Source organism: Pseudophryne corroboree, chromosome 6 (assembly GCF_028390025.1).
Source record: "Pseudophryne corroboree isolate aPseCor3 chromosome 6, aPseCor3.hap2, whole genome shotgun sequence".
NCBI classification, from domain to species: Eukaryota; Metazoa; Chordata; class Amphibia; order Anura; family Myobatrachidae; genus Pseudophryne; species Pseudophryne corroboree.
In genome coordinates, this window is record NC_086449.1 from 823,991,049 (window position 1) to 824,017,601 (window position 26,553).

Consider the following 26,553-nt stretch of genomic DNA (forward strand, 5'->3'; position numbering starts at 1 on the left):
ACAGGTTTAAACAATTTGTATGTCTGACCCTTTGTTTTCGGGATTTTATCAGACATATTCGTATCCTTAAGTTCTGCAATACCTCTGGTTCAAAGCTGCCCACCCTAGGGAATGGTACCCTATCTTTGTCAGTCATACATACCCATTCATTGCAAAAAGCCTCCGTGTGTGACCCATACTTTTCACACATAATAAACCTCGCTGACCCCCTGGGCCGCGGCACCTCAACCTGTACCCTAGTTACCAAACGCCCACTGCTTGTGCAATTGGATCCCATCGCGGACTTTTTGCCAATAAACGCAATCCCCAATGCACACCGCGGATAGACAGTGAAAGACACCTAACGCTTTCACTCGCTCCTTCTCCACTGAGTACCACGACTCACTCCAATAGTGACCACCGCGTACCCAGCGAGGCCCTAACTGGTTTCTATTCACTGGGAGTGTTTAGGAGTGACTTACCTATTCCAGTGAATATCTGCCGCTGGAGAATTTCCTGAGAGTGACTAGCGAAAACTCCCTATACACCTATACACAAATCACACTTGCGTATGCTCTATACAGCGCTAATGATACCGCAATTTTACGCAAAAGCTCGTAAAGGGGTATCCAGTTGCGCTATATATATCGCATCCACAAATGCGCGGTCCAATCGCACAGCGTATAGGTACTTGTTACTTATCTGCCGTACAACCACGAGTCGATGTACAAACTGCGACCCTCAGTTCGGAGCGTAATACAAAAACCTTTTAACTTCAATCGCAATATTATGCACTATCACGCTCCTCTGCAAATCTCCTCACGATTTGCGTATTTCAATCTATAATAACGTGAGTCAGCCACTTCACGCCACCAAGCCTCCTCTTACTTGGTGTACCACGGGACCCGACTTCCAGGGTTCAGTTCCACTCACTCCTACGTTCGCTCGCTCAAGTACACTTTGTCTTTTCTGTACAGAAAATTTGGATTCATTCAGATAAGCAGCTTTACCCTAGAGGCAATACAATTTTTAAACTAAATTTAGAGTAACCTGCTTTTGAAATCTGATAGTTTTGTGCTATTGTATTAAATGTCTACTATCCCACCTTTGAACTAAACGACACTATTGTGTAATTTGTACTTAGCGCCCGCATTCTTATGCACTTTGCATAAACACGCGACCGTGCATGTCTCTTACGCTGCGTGCGCAGTCCCTTACTTTGTCTGAGACACGTGTACAAAACCCTGCGTCTGCAATAAAACAAATCCCACAACTTCTATAAATGTGAGCAATATTACCTATAATCGCTCACTTAGCACAACACACAGTTTCTTTCTGTATAAACCTTTATAACAGGGCTGGCCAAACCGGTCCTCGAGATCTACCAACAGTTCATGTTTTCCAGGCCTCCTGGAGATCTGTAGAATTGTCAGTTAGGAATGAATGCAGCACATCTTAATTAGTAATGACTACACCTGTGCACCAGATATGTGGTCTGGAAAATGTGAACTGTTGGTAGATCTCGAGGACCGGTTTGGCCAGGCCTGCTTTACAACTAGGCCAGACTGCGTTTGTGTCTTACACCTACTTCCTTAAACATTTATTTTTAGTTTTAACTATATAGCAACAAATGTATCCTATTTCACACAGATCTATAATGACTAGCAATAATCAATAATTGAAATGATATGATTCAGATTGGATAGCTATCTTGCAGAACATACACTGATATAAATATACACATAATTATAATAATATTATATATAATATATATTTATATAATATATACCACTTGACTCTCACAGAACCCCCACACAGTACACACATACTAAATGAATGCATTACCTTCAAAGTCTCTAATTTGCATATCAACAGAGGTTCATATGCCTGTTCAAGAGGGTAGTGGGACAGGTTAATTAACATTTCAATGGCTATCCTAAACTAGCAAGCAGATTTAACTGAATCCTGGAGGAAAAAGAAAAAAAAACTTAGTTTATATCTGTGTGTAATTCTTACATCAAGTATTCATCTCACTATTAACTTTCACTAGGCCCAGTTGAAACTATTTGTAATTGACTATGGCATGGGTTAAATAAATGCATTGGTAACTCATAAATTGTGCTTGATGTGACCAAGGAAAGCTGATTATTCTGAGCAGACTGAAAATCAGCTATTCAGAAAATGACCCTCCCAAAATGTCCGCTGCTCCTCCCCCTTCCACATCCATGAGGATTACACAAAATGGTGGACAGACCATGTGGCTAGTCCAAAATGGAGGACAGACCATGCGGCTTCCTTTGTCACAAAGAAATCACACATCATACAAGCACCATAAGTTATTTTAGGCCTGAGTAAAAAAAAACTATATCAAGGCTCTGCAGCAACTTTTAAATGTACTTTTAAACCTACTTAAACAGATAAACAATCCAATCTGAATCAAACACAATATGACTTATTTGAACCTTGTTTTGCAACAATAAAAATAAATTTTAGCATCTTAAATATTATGAGAAATGCATTGTCCCTTGAATTTCATATCAGCGTCTTACTAATAACACAACAATACACACGGATATGATTTTCTCAGTTTTAGGATGCGTCCATCACAAGCTGATCGACCACAGCGTTGCGTTTATAATGTACAGTGCATCATTAAGAACGTGATATCCCGGACAAGCCCCCATCTAAGAATGCCAAATTGATTTCTCACAAATATTTAAAATGCCCGCTCTAATAAATATTGTAAATGCCTGCACCTCTTATTACCATATCCCATGAATGTGCGCTATACGTCGCTAAACACTGCATCCCATAAGAGAAAACAATACACCCACACATTATCTGAGTTCCAAAGCTCATTGATGTATATATTTGTTATTAAAAAGGATATGGATTCAATATATATTACAATGTACAGTATACCTATAATTACATGGTTACACTCACACAGTAAGCAGTTAAAACATACAGTTACATACAGTTACATACAGTTTCAGTTACAGGCCAGCGATACAATTACCATTCCCTCCAATGCATCTTATGTCTCTCTCTCTCTGTATACAGGAACTGAACTGGCAGCAAGTCCATCATCCTCTGGGACCAAAAAGCAACTGGCCTCGTGTGTGATCAATGTGTTATCTAGTTTCTGGGGGAGGGGTTCAAGATGAGTCACCAGTCCCTTTGTATATGGTAATCAGGTTCAGCCTTGAAGACGTCCAAAGGGCTAGCCTGAGTTTCCTGTTCATTACCTGTTTGGAATATCTATTGTTCTAATAAAAGTGATTTTAGCTTTTATACATTTAATCATAATTCCGTGTTGCAATGTCCTACAATTTAATAACAAGTATCAAATGAATCTACACATTAATCTGGTTGTTTTAATAGTAAACATGACCGGTCTATCTTGTTTCGTTCAAATAATACACATACATGACACCACTCCATCATATACAATTCTAAATCATCATGATGTCTGGCGCTTGATATTATTATAATTATGTACTGCATAAAAATAAGTGTTGAATCCATCTCTGTGGCATGTCTGTGTGAATGTGTGTGTTACCATATATTGCTGTGCTCGCTGCGTGTATTTGCAAGTATAGCGACTTATATGTGTGTAGTTTGTATGTTCTCTTTATGTAATATTTTTGACTTCGACACACCCTAAACAGACATAGGACACTACACCCCAACATGACCTGACCACTGGCCATGACCATAATACATCTATTACACCCTATACGGACATAGGACACTACACCCCAACATGACCTGACCACTGGCCATGACCATAACACATCTATTACACCCTATACAGACATAGGACACTACACCCCAACATGACCTGACCACTGGCCATGACCATAATACATCTACTACACCCTATACAGACATAGGACACTACACCCTCAACATGACCTGACCACTGGCCGTGACCATAATACATCTATTACACCTTACACAGACATAGGACACTACACCCCAATATGACCTGACCACTGGACATGACCATAATACATCTATTACACCCTATACAGACATAGGACACTACACCCCCAACATGACCTGACCGCTGACCATGACCATAATACATTTATCACACCCTATACAGACATAGGACACTACACCCCAACATGACCTGACCACTGGCCATGACCATAATACATTTATTACACCCTATGCATACATAGGACACTACACCCCCAACATGACCTGACCACTGGACATGACCATAATACATCTATTACACCCTATACAGACATAGGACACTACACCCCAACATGACCTGACCGCTGACCATGACCATAATACATCTATTACACCATATACAGACATAGGACACTACACCCCCAACATGACCTGACCACTGACCATGACCATAATACATCTACTACACCCTATACAGACATAGGACACTACACCCCCAACATGACCTGACCACTGGCTGTGACCATAATACATCTATTACACCTTACACAGACATAGGACACTACACCCCCAACATGCCCTGACCACTGACCATGACCATAATACATCTATTACACCCTATACAGACACAGGAGACTACACCACCAACATGACCTGGCCACTGGCCGTGACCATAATACATCTATTACACCCTATACAGACATAGGACACTACACCCCCAACGTGACCTGGCCACTGGCCATGATCATAATACATCTATTACACCCTATACAGACATAGGACAATACACCCCCAACATGACCTGACCACTGACCATGACCATAATACATTTATTACACCCTATACAGACATAGGATACTACACCCCAACATGACCTGACCACTGGCCGTGACCATAATACATCTATTACACCCTATACAGACATAGGACACTACACCCCCAACCTGACCTGATCACTGGCCATGATCATAATACGGGTGTTGTATGGTATGCCGGCAGCCGGGCTCCTGGCGACCAGCATACTGGCGCCGGGAGCCCAACTGCCGGCATACAGACACAGTGGCTAGCGCAAAGGAGCCCCTTGCGGGCTCGTTGCGCTTGCCACGCTATTTTATTCTCCCTGCAGGGGGGTCGTGGACCCCAACGAGGGAGAATATATGCCGGTATGCCGAGTGTCGGGATTCCGGCGCCGGTATACTGTGCGCCGGGATCCCGACATTCGGCATACTGAAGACCACCCCATAATACATCTATTACACCCTATACAGACATAGGACACTACACCCCCAACATAGCCTGACCGCTGGCCATGACCATAATACATCTATTACACTCTATACAGATATAGGACGCTACACCCACCAACATGACCTGACCACTGGACATGACCATAATACATCTATTACACCCTGTACAGACATAGGACACTACACCCCAACACGACCCGACCACTGACCATGACCATAATACATCTATTACACCCTATACAGACAGGACACTACACCCCCAACATGACTGACCGCTGGACATGACCATATTACATCTATTACACTCTATACAGACATAGGACACTACACCCCAACATGACCTGACCACTGGCCCTGACCATAATACATCTATTACACCCTGTACAGACATAGGACACTACACCCCAACATGACCTGACCAGACCATAATACATCTATTACACCCTGTACAAACATAGGACACTTACACCCCAACATGACCTGACCACTGACCATGACCATAATACATCTATTACACCCTATACAGACATAGGACACTACACCCCCAACATAGCCTGACCGCTGGCCATGACCATAATACATCTATTACACTCTATACAGATATAGGACGCTACACCCACCAACATGACCTGACCACTGGACATGACCATAATACATCTATTACACCCTGTACAGACATAGGATACTACACTCCAACACGACCCGACCACTGACCATGACCATAATACATCTATTACACCCTATACAGACAGGACACTACACCCCCAACATGACTGACCGCTGGACATGACCATATTACATCTATTACACTCTATACAGACATAGGACACTACACCCCAACATGACCTGACCACTGGCCCTGACCATAATACATCTATTACACCCTGTACAGACATAGGACACTACACCCCAACATGACCTGACCAGACCATAATACATCTATTACACCCTGTACAAACATAGGACACTTACACCCCAACATGACCTGACCACTGACCATGACCATAATACATCTATTACACCCTATACAGACATAGGACACTACACCCCCAACTTGACCTGACCACTGACCATGACCATAATACATCTATTACACTCTATACAGACACAGGACACTACACCCCAACATGACCTGGCCACTGGCCGTGACCATAATACATCTATTACACCCTATACAGACATAGGACACTACACCCCCAACATGACCTGACCACTGACCATGACCGTAATACATTTATTACACCCTATACAGACATAGGACATTACACCCCAACATAACCTGACCAGACTATAATACATCTATTACACCCTGTACAGACATAGGACACTACACCCCAACATGACGTGACCACTGACCATGACCATAATACATCTATTACACCCTATACAGACATAGGACACTACACCCCCAACTTGACATGACCACTGACCATGACCATAATACATCTATTACACCCTATACAGACATAGGACACTACACCCCCAACATGACCTGACCACTGGCCATGATCATAATACATCTATTATACCCTATACAGACATAGGACACTACACCCCAACATGACCTGACCGCTGGCCATGACCATAATACATCTATTACACCCTGTACAGACATAGGACACTACACCCCAACATGACCTGACCAGACCATAATACATCTATTACACCCTGTACAGACATAGAACACTACACCCCCAACATGACGTGACCACTGACCGTGACCATAATACATCTATTACACCCTATACAGACATAGGACACTACACCCCCAACATGACCTGACCACTGACCATGATCATAATACATCTATTACACCCTCTACAGACATAGGACACTACACCCCAATATGACCTGACCACTGGCCGTGACCATAATACATCTATTACACCCTATACAGAGTGACATAGGACACTACACGGCAACATGATCTAGTCTATGTATACTACTTTGCCCTTGGCTACAACTACATACATTATTCCTAGTCTCTTTTTTCATAAGAAACAACTTTTTTTTTTCGGCCTGGCAATAGCTGCATTTTCCATTTATATTGCAGCGTTACATACTGTATACTGAATGAACGTAAAATACACAAAATGTATCATTTAAAAATAATAATGACTATTCCCAGCTGAAAGCAGAGATGCGGCTGCTGGGGTCCATGTTTGTGATACAGAGAAGGCTGTTCTTCCCAGGAATCCTCTGATTTTGGCAGCAGAGGTGACCTGAGGTCACGGGAATCCTATGGAATCATTATCCTGACGATTGAACTGATCTGCGCACACGACATCTGCTGCTGGTTAGGAATATGTCTGCGCTGACATGCAGGACAGGACGGAAATGCCAGGGAAGGGAGAGAGGAAAGTGAGGAGGTGCCAGCAAATTAGGAAAATACATACCAGGCCCGCCTCATAATTTCAATAATAAAATATATGTATGGGACTAAGCATCGTTATGTGCGTATAGATAAATACTGTTTGCTGCCTTCATTAATGTTATTACTTCATGTTACCTTTTTATTGTTTTGGAAGCACTGAAGCAATATTCTTACATATCGGGCTGGCTATGGATGAGCTGCCGATCCAGGCCCCTCTCCCAAAATAGGCCCAAGAAACATACCTAGTTTTCATAATTTTTTTAAGTCTTATGTACTGTAGATGGCAACAGCATTTCTTACATTATATATAAAGGGTTTCTCTTGATGCTATTCAGTTTGATCTTTCTTTCTTTCTTTCTTTCTTTCTTTCTTTCTTTCTTTCTTTCTTTCTTTCTTTCTTTCTTTCTTTCTTTCTTTCTCAGCTGTTGCTCAGTAAGATCTACTAGCTGATGACTATTCAGGGCTTGTTCATGTAGTATTGTTATTCTCACGAGAAACCTTATTTGATAATGCGTGTAGCCCTAGGGATCACTGTGCCTTATATAACCAATGCAGGGAAATGGCGCTGATAATCCCATTTGAATGTATATACAGTATATATGATTTAACTTAAAGGAAAAACATATCCTATAGGATAAGGAATAACAAACACCCTGTATTATAAGGAATAACACACCCTATATTTTAATGAATAACACACCCTATATTATAAGGAATAACACATACCCTATATTATAAGGAATAACACACCCTATATTATAAGGAATAACACACCGGGTGTCATACGGTATGCCGGCGCTCGGGCTCCCGGCGACCAGCATACCGGCGCCGGGAGCCCGACCTCCTGCATACCGACAGCGTGGCGAGCGCAAAGGAGCCCCTTGCGGGCACGGTGGCGCGCTAAGCGCGCCACACTATTTTATTCTCCCTCCAGGGGGGTCGTGGACCCCCACGAGGGAGAATAGTTGTCGGTATGCCGGGTGTCGGGATTCCGGCGCCGGTATACTGTGCGCCGGTATCCCGACATTCGGCATACAGAAGACCACCCTAACACACCCTACATTAAAAGGAATTACACATACCCTATATTATAAGGAATAACACACCCTATATTATAAGGAATAACACACCCTATATTATAAGAAATAACACACCCTATATTATAAGGAATTACACATACCCTATATTATAAGGAATAACACACCCTATATTATAAGGAATAACACGACCTATATTATAAGGAATTACACATACCCTATATTATAAGGAATTATACATACCCTCTATTATAAGGAATAACACACCCTATATTATAAGGAACAACACACCCTATATTATAAGGAATAACACACCCTATATTATAAGGAATAACACATACCCTATATTATAAGGAATAACACACCCTATATTATAAGGAATAACACACCCTATATTATAAGGAATTACACACATCCTATAGTATAAGGAATAACACACTACATTATAAGGAATAACACGACCTATATTATAAGGAATTACACATACCCTATATTATAAGGAATTATACATACCCTCTATTATAAGGAATAACACACCCTATATTATATTGAATTACACACATCCCATATTATAAGGAATAAAAAAATGACCCTGTATTACAAGAAATAACACATACTATAGTATAAGGAATGTCATAAAAAATCACCCTATATCATAAGGAATAAAAGACATCCTATATTATAAGGAATAACACACCTTGCTGTATATTATAAGGAATAACACACCTTGCTGTATATTATAAGGAATAACACACCTTGCTGTATATTATAAGGAATAACACACCTTGCTGTATATTATAAGGAATAACACACTGTACTGAATATTATAAGGAATAACACACCTTGCTGTATATTATAAGGAATAACACACCTTGCTGTATATTATAAGGAATAACACACTGTACTGTATATTATAAGGAATAACACACCTTGCTGTATATTATAAGGAATAACACACCTTGCTGTATATTATAAGGAATAACACACATCCTATCGGTAATATTCCAAACCACCTTGGATTTCCGCCACCATGTGTCGTTATATGATGAATGACATCCCCCTGACTAATACCCATATAATGTACAGTAACGAGTGCATTATTCTCACGTCCTTATAATGCAGCTATTGGACGCTTGCCATTCCGCACTTAGAAAATGCCCATATGGCTTTAATTCTGCACATTAACCCATTCCCACCTGCTTCCCGCGTACAGGATACAGTGGGGATGTATCAAACCTTCTAAGAAGGCCAAGTGGAGAAGTTGCCGATACCAACCAATCAGCTGCTAGCTAACATTTACCAAGTACTTTATAGAAGTGATAGCTAAAAGCTGATTGGTTACTATGGACAACACCTCCTCCTGTGTTCTATAGAAGGTCTGATTCATATCCCCCCTGAATACAACTTCATGATGAAGGTGTGAGACTGATGTGGCATGCTGGGCCAGTCTACGCCATGGCCCGTAATACCCTGCCAGGGGTGGAAGGGGGCGACCACCTCCCCCCTCCGCCAGCTGCACCTACCTCCATGCTGATCCGCTCACCCTCGGTACCCATGTCCCTCTGCCTGTGTGGATGAGTGCTGCTGCTGTGGCTGTGAGAGGTCCTGTGGGTGGAGTGCAGCTGCACACACATGTACTATTCATCCAGCTGGAGTGGGACTCTGTCCACGGAGCCGGGAGCGCAACACAGATTCCTCATTGTCTGCGAGACGCTCAGATATTTAACTCTGCAAGCGCTAGATAAGTGCACCTTATCTCACCGGGCTATGGGGGAGATTTATCAAAGCTTGGAGAGAGAGATAAAGTGGCAGATGTACTAAGCCATGGAGAGAGAGATAGTGGAAGGAGATAAAGTACCAGCCAATCAGCTCCTAACTGTCAGTTTACAGGCCTATTGGTTGCTATAAGCAACTTCTCCGCTTTATCTCTCTCCAAGATGGCTAGCCTGAGTAAGCCTCAGCTTGGTGCCTGAAACCAGGGTTAGGGGTTAAAGTGATCCTGAACGGGGTGGGACTGCATTCCGTTGGTTCCATTTGGAGACGGAACCAGTTTCGCCTCCTCTGGCTCACCTAACCCAGAATGTGAGCCGGGAGCCGCAGGGAGATGCCAGGCGCCCGCTGAGATTGTGTTACCAGCGAGCGCCCAGCTCCCTCTCCACAGCGGCAGCCGGAGGCAGGAGCTCAGTCTTGTGCGCCGGCTTCCTGCCCTGGCATTGTGCGCTACGGGAGAGATGCCATGACGTCTGAGTATTGTGTTTGTTTTTTTATGTGTTAACAGCGCTTCTACTAGGGGCTAACTACTGGGGGCATAATTACTGGGGGCATTACCACATGGGGGCTAAACTACTGGGGGCATAATTACTGGGGGCATTACCACATGGGGGCTAACTACTGGGGGCATAATTACTGGGGGCATTACCACATGGGGGCTAAACTACTGGGGGCATAATTACTGGGGGCATTACCACATGGGGGCTAAACTACTGGGGGCATAATTACTGGGGCATTACTACATGGGGGCTAAACTACTGGGGGCATAGTTACTGGGGGCATTACTACATGTGGGCTAACTACTGGGGGCATAGTTACTGGGGGCATTACTACATGGGGGCTAAACTACTGGGGGCATAATTACTGGGGCATTACCACATAGGGGCATAACTACTGGGGGCATAATTACTGGGGCATTACCACATGGGGCTAAACTACTGGGGGCATAGTTTCTGGGGGCATTACTACATGTGGGCTAACTACTGGGGGCATAGTTACTGGGGGCATTACTACATGGGGCTAAACTAGTGGGGGCATAATTACTGGGGGCATTACCACATGGGGGCTAAACTACTGGGGGCATAGTTACTGGGGGCTTTACTACATGGGGGCTAACTACTGGGGCATAATTACTGGGGCATTACCACATGGGGGCATAACTACTGGGGGCATAATTACTGGGGCATTACCACATGGGGGCTAAACTACTGGGGGCATAGTTACTGGGGGCATTACTACATGTGGGCTAACTACTGGGGGCATAGTTACTGGGGGCATTACTACATGGGGGCTAAACTACTGGGGGCATAATTACTGGGGGCATTACCACATGGGGGCTAAACTACTGGGGGCATAGTTACTGGGGGCTTTACTACATAGGGGCTAAACTACTGGGGGCATAATTACTGGGGGCATTACCACATGGGGGCATAACTACTGGGGGCATAGTTACTGGGGGCTTTACTACATGGGGGCTAAACTACTGGGGGCATAATTACTGGGGGCATTACCACATGGGGGCTAAACTACTGGTGGCATAGTTACTGGGGGCTTTACTACATGGGGGCTAAACTACTGGGGGCATAATTACTGGGGGCATTACCACATGGGGGCATAACTACTGGGGGCATAGTTACTGGGGGCTTTACTACATGGGGGCTAAACTACTGGGGGCATAATTACTGGGGGCATTACCACATGGGGGCTAAACTACTGGTGGCATAGTTACTGGGGGCTTTACTACATGGGGGCTAAACTACTGGGGGCATAATTACTGGGGGCATTACCACATGGGGGCTAAACTACTGGGGGCATAGTTACTGGGGGCTTTACTACATGGGGGCTAAACTACTGGGGGCATAATTACTGGGGGCATTACCACATGGGGGCATAACTACTGGGGGCATAGTTACTGGGAGCTTTACTACATGGGGGCTAAACTACTGGCGGCATAATTACTGGGGGCATTACCACATGGGGGCTAAACTACTGGTGGCATAGTTACTGGGAGCTTTACTACATGGGGGCTAAACTACTGGGGGCATAATTACTGGGGGCATTACCACATGGAGGCATAACTACTGGGGGCATAGTTACTGGGGGCTTTACTACATGGGGGCTAAACTACTGGGGGCATAATTACTGGGGGCATTACCACATGGGGCTAAACTACTGGGGGCATAGTAACTGGGGGCTTTACTACATGGGGGCTAAACTACTGGGGGCATTACCACATGGGGGCTAAACTACTGGGGGCATAGTTACTGGGGGTTTTACTACATGGGGGCTAAACTACTGGGGGCATAATTACTGGGGGCATTACCACATGGGGGCTAAACTACTGGGGGCATAGTTACTGGGGGCATTACTACATGGGTGCTAAAGTACTGGGGGCATACTTACTGGGGGCATTACTACATGGGGGCTAAACTACTGGGGGCATAGTTACTGGGGGCATTACTACATGGGGGCTAAACTACTAGGGGCATAATTACTGGGGGCATTACTACATGGGGCTAAACTACATGGGGGCATAATTACTGGGGGCATTACTACATGGGGGCTAAACTACTGAGGGCATAATTACTGGGGGCATTACTACATGGGGGCTAAACTACTGGGGGCATAATCACTGGGGGCATTACTACATTGGGGCTAAACTACTGGGGGCTTAATTACAGGGGGCATTACTACATGGGGGCTAAACTACTGGGGGCATTACTACATGGGGGCTAAACTACTGGGGGCATAATTACTGGGGCATTACTACATGGGGGCATAATTACTGGGGGCATTACTACATGGGGGCTAAACTACATGGGGGCATAAGTACAGGGCATTACTACTGGGGGCACTACTATACGGGAGAATACTTCAGGGGCATTACTACTGGGGGGCAATACTACACAGGGGCATCAGCACTAGGGGAATTACTACTGGGGGCACTACTAATGAGGGCATTGTACAGGGGGCACTTCATAAGGGGCATTACTCCTGGGGACATAAGGGACATTACTACTGGGGGAATTGCATAAGGGGCACTACTACTGTGGGCATAGTATAAGGGGCACCACTACTATAGGCTCTATATAAGGGGCACCACTACTATAGGTTTTACATAAGGGGCACCACTACTATGGGCTCTACATAAGGGGCACCATTACTATGGGCTCTACATAAGGGGCACCATTACTATGGGCTCTATATAAGGGGCACCATTACTATGGGCTCTACATAAGGGGCACCACTACTATGGGCTCTACATAAGGGGCAACACTACTATGGGCTCTATATAAGGAGCACCACTACTATGAGCTCTATATAAGGGCACCACTACTATAGGCTCTATATAAGGGGCACCACTACTATGGGCTCTATATAAGGGGCACCACTACTATGGGCTCTACATAAGGGGCACCATTACTATGTGCTCTACATAAGGGGCACCACTACTATGGGCTCTATATAAGGAGCACCACTACTATGGGCTCTATATAAGGGGCACCACTACTATGGGCTCTATATAAGGAGCACCACTACTATGGGCTCTACATAAGGGGCACCACTACTATGGGCTCTACATAAGGGGCACCATTACTATGAGCTCTATATAAGGAGCACCACTACTATGGGCTCTATATAAGGGGCACCACTAGTATGGGCTCTACATAAGGGACACCACTACTATGGGCTCTACATAAGGGGCACCACTACTATGGGCTCTACATAAGGGGTACCATTACTATGAGCTCTATATAAGGAGCACCATTACTATGAGCTCTATATAAGGAGCCCCACTACTATGGGCTCTATATAAGGGGCACCACTACTATGGGCTCTATATAAGGGGCACCACTACTATGGGCTCTATATAAGGGGCACCACTACTATGGGCTCTACATAAGGGGCACCATTACTATGAGCTCTATATAAGGAGCACCACTACTATGGGCTCTATATAAGGGGCACCACTAGTATGGGCTCTATATAAGGGGCACCACTACTATGAGCTCTATATAAGGAGCACCACTACTATGGGCTCTATATAAGGGGCACCACTACTATGGGCTCTACATAAGGGGCACTATTACTATGAGCTCTATATAAGGAGCACCACTACTATGGGCTCTACATAAGGGGCACCATTACTATAGGCTCTATATAAGGGGCACCACTACTATGGGCTCTATATAAGGGGCACCACTACTATGGGCTCTACATAAGGGGCACCATTACTATAGGCTCTATATAAGGGGCACCACTACTATGGGCTCTATATAAGGGGCACCACTACTATGAGCTCTATATAAGGAGCACCACTACTATGGGCTCTATATAAGGGGCACCACTACTATGGGCTCTACATAAGGGGCACTATTACTATGAGCTCTATATAAGGAGCACCACTACTATGGACTCTATATAAGGGGCACCACTACTATGGGCTCTATATAAGGGGCACCACTACTATGGGCTCTACATAAGGGGCACCATTACTATGAGCTCTATATAAGGAGCACCACTACTATGGGCTCTATATAAGGGGCACCACTACTATGGGCTCTACATAAGGGGCACTATTACTATGAGCTCTATATAAGGAGCACCACTACTATGGACTCTATATAAGGGGCACCACTACTATGGGCTCTATATAAGGGGCACCACTACTATGGGCTCTACATAAGGGGCACCATTACTATGAGCTCTATATAAGGGGCACCACTACTATGGGCTCTACATAAGGGGCACCACTACTATGGGCTCTATATAAGGGGCACCACTACTATGGGCTCTACATAAGGGGCACCACTACTATGGGCTCTATATAAGGGGCACCACTACTATGAGCTCTATATAAGGAGCACCACTACTATGGGCTCTATATAAGGGGCACCACTACTATGGGCTCTACATAAGGGGCACTATTACTATGAGCTCTATATAAGGAGCACCACTACTATGGACTCTATATAAGGGGCACCACTACTATGGGCTCTACATAAGGGGCACTATTACTATGAGCTCTATATAAGGAGCACCACTACTATGGGCTCTATATAAGGGGCACCATTACTATGGGCTCTATATAAGGGGCACCACTACTATGGGCTCTACATAAGGGGCACTATTACTATGAGCTCTATATAAGGAGCACCACTACTATGGACTCTATATAAGGGGCACCACTACTATGGGCTCTATATAAGGGGCACCACTACTATGGGCTCTACATAAGGGGCACCACTACTATGGGCTCTATATAAGGGGCACCACTACTATGGGCTCTACATAAGGGGCACCACTACTATGAGCTCTATATAAGGGGCACCACTACTATGGGCTCTATATAAGGGGCACCACTACTATGGGCTCTACATAAGGGGCACCACTACTATGAGCTCTATATAAGGAGCACCACTACTATGGGCTCTATATAAGGGGCACCACTACTATGGGCTCTACATAAGGGGCACTATTACTATGAGCTCTATATAAGGAGCACCACTACTATGGACTCTATATAAGGGGCACCACTACTATGGGCTCTACATAAGGGGCACTATTACTATGAGCTCTATATAAGGAGCACCACTACTATGGGCTCTATATAAGGGGCACCATTACTATGGGCTCTATATAAGGGGCACCACTACTATGGGCTCTACATAAGGGGCACTATTACTATGAGCTCTATATAAGGAGCACCACTACTATGGACTCTATATAAGGGGCACCACTACTATGGGCTCTATATAAGGGGCACCACTACTATGGGCTCTACATAAGGGGCACCACTACTATGGGCTCTATATAAGGGGCACCACTACTATGGGCTCTACATAAGGGGCACCACTACTATGAGCTCTATATAAGGGGCACCACTACTATGGGCTCTATATAAGGGGCACCACTACTATGGGCTCTACATAAGGGGCACTATTACTATGAGCTCTATATAAGGAGCACCACTACTATGGACTCTATATAAGGGGCACCACTACTATGGGCTCTATATAAGGGGCACCACTACTATGGGCTCTACATAAGGGGCACCATTACTATGAGCTCTATATAAGGGGCACCACTACTATGGGCTCTACATAAGGGGCACCACTACTATGGGCTCTATATAAGGGGCACCACTACTATGGGCTCTACATAAGGGGCACCACTACTATGGGCTCTACATAAGGTGAGTTCCACCACCTCTCTAGGGACACTTTAAGCACTGCCTGAAACCATCGGAAATCGCGACCAGCGCTCACGCAGCAATCAGATCCTCGCTAATGCTAACAGGAGGCGTCAAACTGGTCACCAGTCCTGCTGATAGGAGCCCGTCTGGCCTTATGTATGACCAATAAGAACTGTGTTGCCCTTAGCCACTGATTCGCCCGCCTCTCTGCCTGTACTGTATTTCAGTCTGATAGCGCCCAGCCGTTGGGTGCCCTCGTTTTCCGTTCTGCCTAATCAGATCCGATAGTGATCATTTTTGGGACAATTGTGCCTAATCCACATTGATACATTGGACTGATACAATTTTGACAAATTTCTCCTATTTTCCAGCTTCATAGTATCCTAAGCACAAGTGAACCCTGGGCACAATACACATGCCAAGAGATTAGTAACGCACTTGAATGGGAGCACGATGGGACCGTTGCCAAATCACCCAACTCAGCCAGCTGCTACATAAATAGACGTTATGTCATCAGAGGCGCAGAGAGCAAAGAATTGCTTTTTCTGTGTTTATTAATAGCCCATATACTGTACAAGCGCACATGCATTGTTATCTGCAATAGTCACTGGGTTCTGTATTACGGACCGGTGTAAGAATTCACCAATATACCATCTGCATTGCTCCGGTACGAGTGCTTCCAAGCTTCCCACTTTTGCTGGCTGCGGCTTTACAACACAACGCTGGCAACATCTATTATACCCGGGTCATCATCTGCATCTCCATCACGCTGCATAGCGCAAGTGGGCACTGCAGGACATCAGGCCGAGGACGCTCGGCCCATCGCCAGCCCACAGGAGAGGTAAAACAGTCATTTTGAACCAGGTGGTTTGAAATAATTAACACTCTGGGATCACAGTCCCTCACATAATTGCCAGCTGTTATATGTTCATTTACCCAGCCAGCTACACTCCGGGACTGCATTCATTTGCCGGCCATTCATCGGTGTTATATTAACTATGGACATCTTCTTCATTCATCATTAATATGAACTTATGCTCATCTGATCTCTAGATACGGAGTATACAGAGGTGTTTTCTAATTCATTCTCTTTAGGTTTTACATGCAGTTTTTATTTTTATATTTTATTTCTGATATTAATAAATTTGTATTAATTTATAATTGTTGGCTCTCATCGTATATTATATTTCCTGTAATTCAGCGCTTTCCATTTTTTCTTCTTTTCTTGTTCTTAATTTATCACTACCACACATAGTGTTTACGGATGCGCAGTCTTCCAGGATAATTTTATAATCATTATTGACACTATCTGGGTATACACTCAAACAGAATTGTGGGGCGCTATTTAACAGTTAGTTGTTGCTTTTTTTCTTTGTAAGAATCATGTTTTACTCCAGTGGTGCACTCGGGGGGGGGGGTTCCGAGCACTCAGAAACCCCCCCCCCTCCACCCAAAAAAAAGAAAAAAAATGATTATTTTTTTATTATTTTTATTTTTTGCTGCATGAGTATTATTAATGGCTGTCTAGCGTCCTCTGCAGCCTGCTGTCTTCCTGGTGGCACTTGTATGTGCTTAATAAAAGTTTACTGTATTTTAATTATGGTACATATATATCCATGTGCATACATATATACACACACATGTATATACATACATATAAACACACACACACACACACACACACACACACACACACACACACACACACACACATATGATATATATACATGCGTATATACGTGTACTGTATGTATGTTTATATATACATATATATATATGTATATATATATGCATGCATGTTCAATATGCTATGTGTATATGTATATGTGTTTATGTATGTGTATATATATATATATATATATATAAAAATAAATATATATATATATAGGTGTATATATACGGTATATATATATGTGTGTAAATATATATATACACAGACACACTAGTTTACGGACCTAGCATATACTGGGTCACCTCAGTCCCCACCCCCGTGCTTGGCTCCACCCAGTTCCGGACCCCCCCCCCCCCCCCATGCAAATCCTGCGTTTGCCACTGTACCCCGTCTGTGTCACCCCTGCCTGTCAAACCCTCCCCTTTAGAATGTAAGCTCTCACGAGCAGGGCCCTCTTCCCTCATGTGCTTATTCTTTTTCTTACTTTAATAATCTTCAGCTGCACCACATCCATCAGTCTTCTGCCACCTGATACTTATTCCAGTGTCATCTGCTGATGTAACTATGTGTATTTACCCTGTACTTGTCCTATATTGTCATCAACTGTAAGTTGCTGTTTTCCTGTTTGATTATTCATGTACTCTGTAATTGGGCGCTGCGGAACCCTTGTGGCGCCATATAAATAAAGGATAATAATAATAATAATAATAATAATAATAATAACACCAATCCTGACAATGTTTATGAAAGCATCTGCTCCATTTGTGAGGCCAAATTTAGTAGAGGTAAGAACGTTAGCCATCTAGGCACCTCCTCCATGTTACGTAATTTGCGGCGAAGACATGACATTTATTGTACAAGATTATAATGTAATTAACACCTCATCATCAACATCCTCAGAGTAATTACTTAACAGAGGAAGTCCTTCTAAAAAAAATGTTGTGGGGCCCCAAACAAACCAATCGTTTTAGCCACAAGTGACGGTCCCTGTCGCTGAAATTATTTATTTGTTAAACTGTGCATTTCCTGTTTAATATGTACAACATAAGGGTGGGTGGGAGGTCCCAAGGACAACTCCTTCTTGCACCTTATTTCTTTGCGTTCAGTGGCGCACCCAGGGGGGGTTCCGAGCACCCAGAAAGAAGGGACCTTCTGACATCACTAGGGGAGGAGACACGTCACCAGGGTGAGGAGCTGCGGCCGTACAGGGTACCCGAAAAGTACCCTCGCGGGCTCGCTTCGCTCGCCACGCTTCGTTCATCACCGGGTTACTAAATGTAATAGTTGGTGACGTGGATAGTAGAGGAACTATCCCGCCGGACTAGCTCCTCCTCCTTGTGTTGTGGCTCCTCCCCTTGAAGTAATAGGTCCTTTAGACCACTTGGACCTAGCATCTACCCTGGCCTTACCCCCAGTCCCACTCTCCTGCGAATAGATGCCGTGCGCACAGAGTCTATTCACCGCTGCTCTGCTAAGCTCCACCAGGGATAGTCCCTGTAAAGCGGGACAGTGGGAGATCTGCGCTGAGGTAGTCGCCATGCTGAAGCCACCATGATAATGGGAGATATGTCAGCAGAGAGGACGACAAACCCTATGACGCTCTATAGCTAACTGTTACTTTGATTTGCACAATTCATTTACAGAGCAGGCAGCAAAGGGTTTAGGTCCAACCATAGCTGTCAGGGTTACTACGAGTGCTCCGTGCGGCATTACCGGGAAGCAGCGGGGACTATGGGGAATCGCTTTGTACTTCTGTTATGTGTCCGTCCTCAGGCTGTGCTAAATATGACGGGTCCTGGAGATATTAAATATAGAAGCTTGTATCTCAGCAAGAATGTAACGCCTGCATGGGAGAGGCCAGGTACGCAGCGCACTCCTGACATGGCGGTTTGGACCCTCCGAGGAGCGTCTGCAATTACTCAAGCACAACGACCTTCATTAACGATACTCATATAAATGCTACAAGTAAAGATTGTCAGGCATGACTCTGCATTGCCCATAGCTGTGTAGAAATCGCATATCATTGAGATTCTTCATCAGCCCCTGATGGACCATGCGGGATCATTGAGGCCGGACCACCGATCGTCAGAACAGCTGCTGGACAGGTAGACCCTAGGGGGCCCATTTATCAACGAGTTTTAGCTATTAAAAACTCATTGCGTATGATAAATGCTGCTCCAGGCAATCAGCTCCTAACTGTCATTTTTTTTTTTCCCCAAACACTTGACAACTGGGAGCTGATTGGCTGGAGCAGCCAGTATCGCATGCAAAGAGTTTTAAATAGCTAAAACTCGTTGATAAATGGCCCCTAGAAACTCTACCAGCGAATGATGCTCGTGTTACGTTGTGAAAGTAGAAGTAATCGCATCCTCTTACCCTTTATCTTACGCATCTTTACTTGTCGTGAATTATTGATAAACATTTCTAGCAGATCCCATTGCTCGGAGCTGGAGGAGATGTCTGAGTGCTAGGGGAAGCGTCACGTCTCTCAGGTCGCAGTATACACGTGGGGTATTTGACACACGTACGGTATGTTTACACAGGGACATATTAAGAATCTCAGCACAAGTAACGTTCCCTGTGTAATTGTGCAGCCTCCGTGCTAATGGGCAGTGATTTCATAATGTTACGTGAGGCCTGGGCACTGACTGAGGTACATCTGCAAAGTATATTTAGTAAAAAGACATAGAGAAGGATTTGCTATTCTTCAGCCAATCGGGGCTGTTCCTCTCGTGAGGTGAGGGCAGAATCGCAGATCTGAAGACACGGTTTTAGGGGTCTAAGCAAGGGCCCCACCCCACTCCCCACCACTTAACCATCTCTTCTTGGTAAATCCTCCATGTGGCATGCTCTCCTATTATTCCCACTGTGCCCCATCATCGTACCCGTCATATCTGCGCCCTGTGAACGCTAATTCTGGCTGGTAATTGCGAAAGACAGTTTTGTCTATGGGGTCTATTCATGAAGCAGTGTAAAGTGTGGAGAAGTGAGCTAGTGGAGAAGTTGCCCATGACAACCAATCAGCACTGAAGTATCATTCGGAATTTGCATACTAGAAAATAATACAGAGCAGCTGATTGGTTGCCATGGGCGACTTCTCCACTGGCTCATGTCTCCACACTTTTCACTGCTTCATGAATAGACACATATAGGTGAGTATGGTCTCTCAGCTCTGGAAAGGGAGGCAATCAATTTGCCGGCTGTCAGGATTCTGGCAGTCAGGATGCTGACGCCAGAATCCCGGCAGCCGACAATGCCGACAGCTGAATTGCCGGCTCACAGGGGCTATTCTCACTCATGGGTGTTCACGACACCCATAGAGTGGGAATAGATCCTGTGGCAAGAGCAGCGGGTCACCGAGCCCGCAGCATGGTGAGCGCATTGAGCCCGCAAGGGGACTCCTAGTGTTCACCCCACTGCCGGCATTCTGGCAGATGGGATGGCGCTGTCAGGATCCTTACAGCCGATATCCCGTCCGCCAGGAATACATATATATATTCCCCTCTGGAAAACACGAGGTAACTACTGAGTTTGCAAAGCCATCAGGTTTTAGTGTTTTCCCAGCTGGAAAAACCTATAGTGAAAATGCAGCAAAACAACTTTTTTGATGTAAAAAAAATGCCTTCCCAATTTACCCCTATTGCAGGTATAGAAACCACCTGATTTACTAAGCAGCGGCTACTAAGTAGGGATGGCCATTGATGGTCCCCCTTACTTTTGTATTGAGCGAGTCGCAGGCCAATCAGGGCCCAGGGGTGTGGCTTCGCAGGTTACGGGCAGCGGAGCTGTGCTCCATGCCCCCGACACCCTAGAGAGAGAAAAAAAAAAGTTAGCTCTTTATCGTCGATGGCGGGAAACCATCTGGTTCTCCGCCATCGATGGTAAAAGTAGATACCATCACATATAGACGATCAATGTTTTTGAGGAATCGATAGTCGATGGCCATCTCTACTAGTAAGCCACCGCAGAAGCTTGGCCAACCATTAGAGCTGACAGGGGTGTGGAGGGAAGTTTGATCGGCAAGAGGGCAAATCTTGGTGTCATTTTAATAGAAGCCCTCAGATTCATGGTCCTGCTCCACCGGGTGACTGACTTGACACCTAGAGGAGGGGGTGGGCCCGTGGTTCCCATTGGGGATTTCCCCTGTTTTCCGGTGGGTCAGTCCGAACTTGGGTGCCTCATGGAAAGCATTGCACGCAAAATTCATGGCGGCGACAAGAAGTTCAATGGTAAAAGTGAGATGGTTATGTTAACGTTTCAACATTTGCCCAAGCTGACGGAGCTTGGATGGGGGGATAAGCAGAAGACCATCCGCATGTGTTTCCATTCCCGCTTTTAGTGCATCTGAGCGCTGCAGCCCTCACGTAACAACTGTCCCTTAGGCTCTTCTAGCACTGAAATTCCTGAACAGTGCAGGATGTGTGACTCACGACAACAGCCCTAGAAGGTCAAAGAGCAGTCAGATGTGAGTCAGGGCACCGCAGATCACCGCGAGGGAAACTAGGACTGAAATCATAGATTTATATAACATACAGCAATCGCTCCGTTAGGAAATCAGCATTAGGTCAGCTCTGAATGCCTGTGCGTGGAGAAAGCTTTGGATTACTCCTGACTTGTACACTGCACTGACAGTAGCATCACCATGGGGCTGACTGGGAGTCGGACGCACCCGCACCCTCTTTCCCGTATGGAGCTCACCGTAATGGTTTGTATGTACACATCCGATGGGTTGTGGTCTGCGCATGTGCAAAACGGGTCTTGTGATACGGGCCCTCATTCCGAGTTGTTCACTCGCTAGCTGCTTTTAGTAGCCGTGCAAACGCTATGCCGCCGCCCTCTGGGAGTGTATCTTAGCTTAGCAGAAGTGCGAACGAAAGGATCGCACAGCGGCTACAAAATAATTTTGTGCAGCTTCAGAGTAGCTCCAGACCTACTCAGCGCTTGCGATCACTGCAGACCATTTAGTTCCTGTTTTGACGTCACGAACACGCCCTGCGTTCGGCCAGCCATGCCTGCGTTTCCCCAGGCACGCCTGCGTTTGTATCTGACACACCTGCGTTTTTCCACAAACTCCCCGAAAATGGTCAGTTACTTCCCAGAAACACCCACCTCCTGTCAATCACTCTGCGGCCAGCAGTGCGACTGAAAAGCGTCGCTAGACCTTGTGTGAAACTACTTTGGCTGTTGTGAAAGTACGTCGCGCAGCGCGCCGCATACGCATGCGCAGAAGTGCCGTTTTTTTTGCCTGATCGCAGCGCAGCGACCGAAACCAACTAGCGAACAACTCGGAATGACCACCATTGCTCGTAGCCCGCCTTAGTGGCAGCAGACGGCCAGTCCGAGTAAGCTTTGGCTTATACACTTAAATGTAAATGAACAAAAACCGAAATAACCATCTTGCATGTAAAATAGCGTCAGCGTGCAAGCATTACTAATGATGGACCGTCTTCATCGCCAGAATGGTGTATAAGTGAAGTGGGATTAGAATCCGTGGCTCACCACGCATTCCAGAGTCATTCATCGATAAACCCAGGGCCGGATTAACAATGGGGCGGATGGAGCTGCAAATCCAGGCCCCCCATTGAAAATAGGCCCACGGGCTCCCCTGTAGCGCAGCCAGTGTTGACAGGAAAAATTTTTTTCCTGTCACCATCAGCGCAGCTCATTCGCCCATTGGTCACTGGAAATAACATGTCATAAGCCCAGCCGGCCAACAGAAGCACCTCCTGCGCAGAAGCACCGCCCCTGGACCCCACCGAAAAACAACCTCAATTACCTGTCAGATGCTCCATCCCATGCTGCCAGACGTCCTGCCTCCCGAACCAGTCCGAAGCCCCGCCTCCCGAACCAGTCCAAAGCCCCGCCTCCCAGACCGATCCGAAGCTCCTCCTCCCAGAGCCATCCAAAGCTCATGCTCAGCTCGCATGCCGTGAGTACTTTTGAACTGCCACTTTCAAAGCAGCTGTACTGGCAGCAGAGGCTTAGAGCTGGTGGCCAGTGGGGACGTCGGGGGGGGCTGGGGGGATAATAGACAATTATAATAGACATTATGCAGCAGTTACCACAATGGTCACAGATTTTCCTGTTCGCCACCAGACCCCATTTCTGTTCTTCCCCCTGTCCTCTGCTGCCCTTCTCCCCGGCCGATGCTCTCATAAAGAGAAGCACAAGGGTGGTGGGGATTATGTACCATCCGGATAAGTTTTCCCCGAATAGCCTGGGACGTCAGATGTGGCTGCAGCAGCCTACAGTATGCCCCCTTCCCCTCCTGCATCTCTACCCACACCACACCTGCGTCTCTGCCCCCTCTCCACCTGCATCTCTGCACCCTCTCCACCTGTGTCTCTGCCCCCTCCCCACCTGCATCTCTGCCCCTCCCCACCTGCATCTCTGCCCTTACCACACCTGCGTCTCTGCCCCCTCTCCACCTGCATCTCTGCACCCTCTCCACCTGTGTCTCTGCCCCCTCCCCACCTGCATCTCTGGCCCTCCCCACCTGCATCTCTGCCCTTACCACACCTGGTCTCTGCCCCCTCTCCAACTGCGACTCTGCCCCCTCCCCAACCACATCTCAGCTCCTGCATCTCTGCCACCTCCCCTCCTGCGTCTCTGTCCCCACCACACCTGTGTCTCTGCCCCCTCTCCACCTACATCTCTGCCCCCTCCCCAACTACGTCTCTGCCCCCTCCCCAACGGCATCTCAGCTCCTGCCTCTCTGCCACCTGCCCTCCTGCGTCTCTGCCCCCACCACACCTGTGTCTCTGCCCCCTACACCTGCGTCTCTGCCCCCTCCCCACCTGTGTCTCTGCCCCCTACACCTGCGTCTCTGCCCCCTCCCCACCTGTGTCTCTGCCCCCTCCCCACCTGTGTCTCTGCCCCCTCTCCACCTGCGTCTGTGCCCCCTCCCCACCTGCGTCTTTGCCCCCTCCCCACCTGCATCTCTGCCCTTACCACACCTGCGTCTCTGCCCCCTCTCCACCTGCATCTCTGCCCCCTCCCCACCTGCGTCTCTGCCCCCTTCCCAACCGCATCACAGCTCCTGCGTCTCTGCCACCTCCCCTCCTGCGTCTCTGCTCCCACCACACCTGTGTCTCTGCCCCCTTTCCACCTGTGTCTCTGCCCCCTCCACACCTGCATCTCTGCACCCTCCCCACCTGTGTCTCTGCCCTTACCACACCCGCGTCTCTGCCCCTCCACACCTGCATCTCTGCACCCTCCCCACCTGTGTCTCTGCCCTTACCCACACCCGCGTCTCTGCCCCCTCCCAACCTGCGCCTTTGCCCCCTCCCCAACCGCATCTCAGCTCCTGCGTCTATGCCACCCCCCCTCCTGCATCTCTGCCCCCTCCCCACCTGTGTCTCTGTCACCTCCCCTCCTGCGCCTCTGCTCCCTCCCCACCTGCGTCTCTGCTCCCTCCTCACCTGTGTCTCTGCCCCCTCTCCACCTTTATCTATGCCCCCCACTCCACCTGCTTCTCCCAGCCTCTCAACCTGTATCTTTACCACCTCCCCACCTGCGTCTCTGCCCCCTCCCTATCTGTGTCTCAGCTCCTGCGTCTCTGCACCCTCCTCTCCTGCATCTCTGCCACATCCCTACCAGCATCTCTGCCCCCTCCCCATCTGCGTCTCAGCTCCCTCTACACCCGCACCTCTGACCCACCCGCGCCACTGCCCCCTCCCCACCTGCATCTCTGCCCCTTCCCCACCTGCATCTTCGCTCCCTCGACACCCATGCTTGTGACCCACCCACATCTCTACCCCCTCCCCATCTGCGTCTCTGCCCCCTCCCCACCTGCGCCTCTGCCCCTCCTCACCTGTGTCTCTGTGCCCTCTCTACCTGTATCAACTGTATGCCCCCCACTCCACCTGCTTCTCCCAGCCTCTCAACCTGTATCCTTACCACCTCCCCACCTGCGTCTCTGTCCCCTCCCCACCCGTGTCTAAGCTCCTGCGTCTCTTTCTCGCAAGCTCTGTCCCTCTTTGCGATAATTGATACATCCCTGCAATGTATTCAATTATCGCAATGTGATTTTGGTCAAATGTATCACATCTGCATCTCAGATGTGGATTGTGATAAATATGCCCCATAGTGTGGAGATGTAGTGTAGTAGCTAGTGATATAGTGTAGTGAAGTAGTGTGGGGAGGAAGTGCAGTGATGTACAGTAGTATGCAACCACACCCCCATGCCCACACAGCGAGAAATTATCTGTGGCGCTAATCACACCCACTGCGCAGCAGCAATAGGCCCTTCATAAATTTCAGCTCCAGGCCAATGTGGACCTTAATCTGGTACTGGATAAACCATACGCGTTTCAGAGACAAAAACCTTTCTCAATGACTCAAGTCAGACC

At 46.6% G+C, this 26,553-nt stretch overlaps 1 protein-coding gene across 3 annotated transcripts in view; it reads right to left on the reverse strand.

Annotated features, from left to right (window-relative positions):
* Positions 1-26,553, reverse strand: part of NINJ2 (ninjurin 2) — an 81,625-nt gene that overhangs the window by 37,122 nt on the left and 17,950 nt on the right. The window contains exon 1 of one of the 3 annotated variants that reach the window (XM_063929233.1): positions 23,979-24,111. The exons of 1 other annotated variant lie outside the window; for it this stretch is intronic. Coding sequence is in view for 1 of the 2 variants with exons in the window: in XM_063929232.1 (XP_063785302.1) it covers positions 10,088-10,198 (111 nt within the window). In the remaining variant the exon portion in view is untranslated. Of the gene's footprint in view, positions 1-10,087; positions 10,236-23,978; positions 24,112-26,553 lie in introns of those variants that run through there. One more of the 3 variants, XM_063929232.1, reaches the window with a different exon arrangement.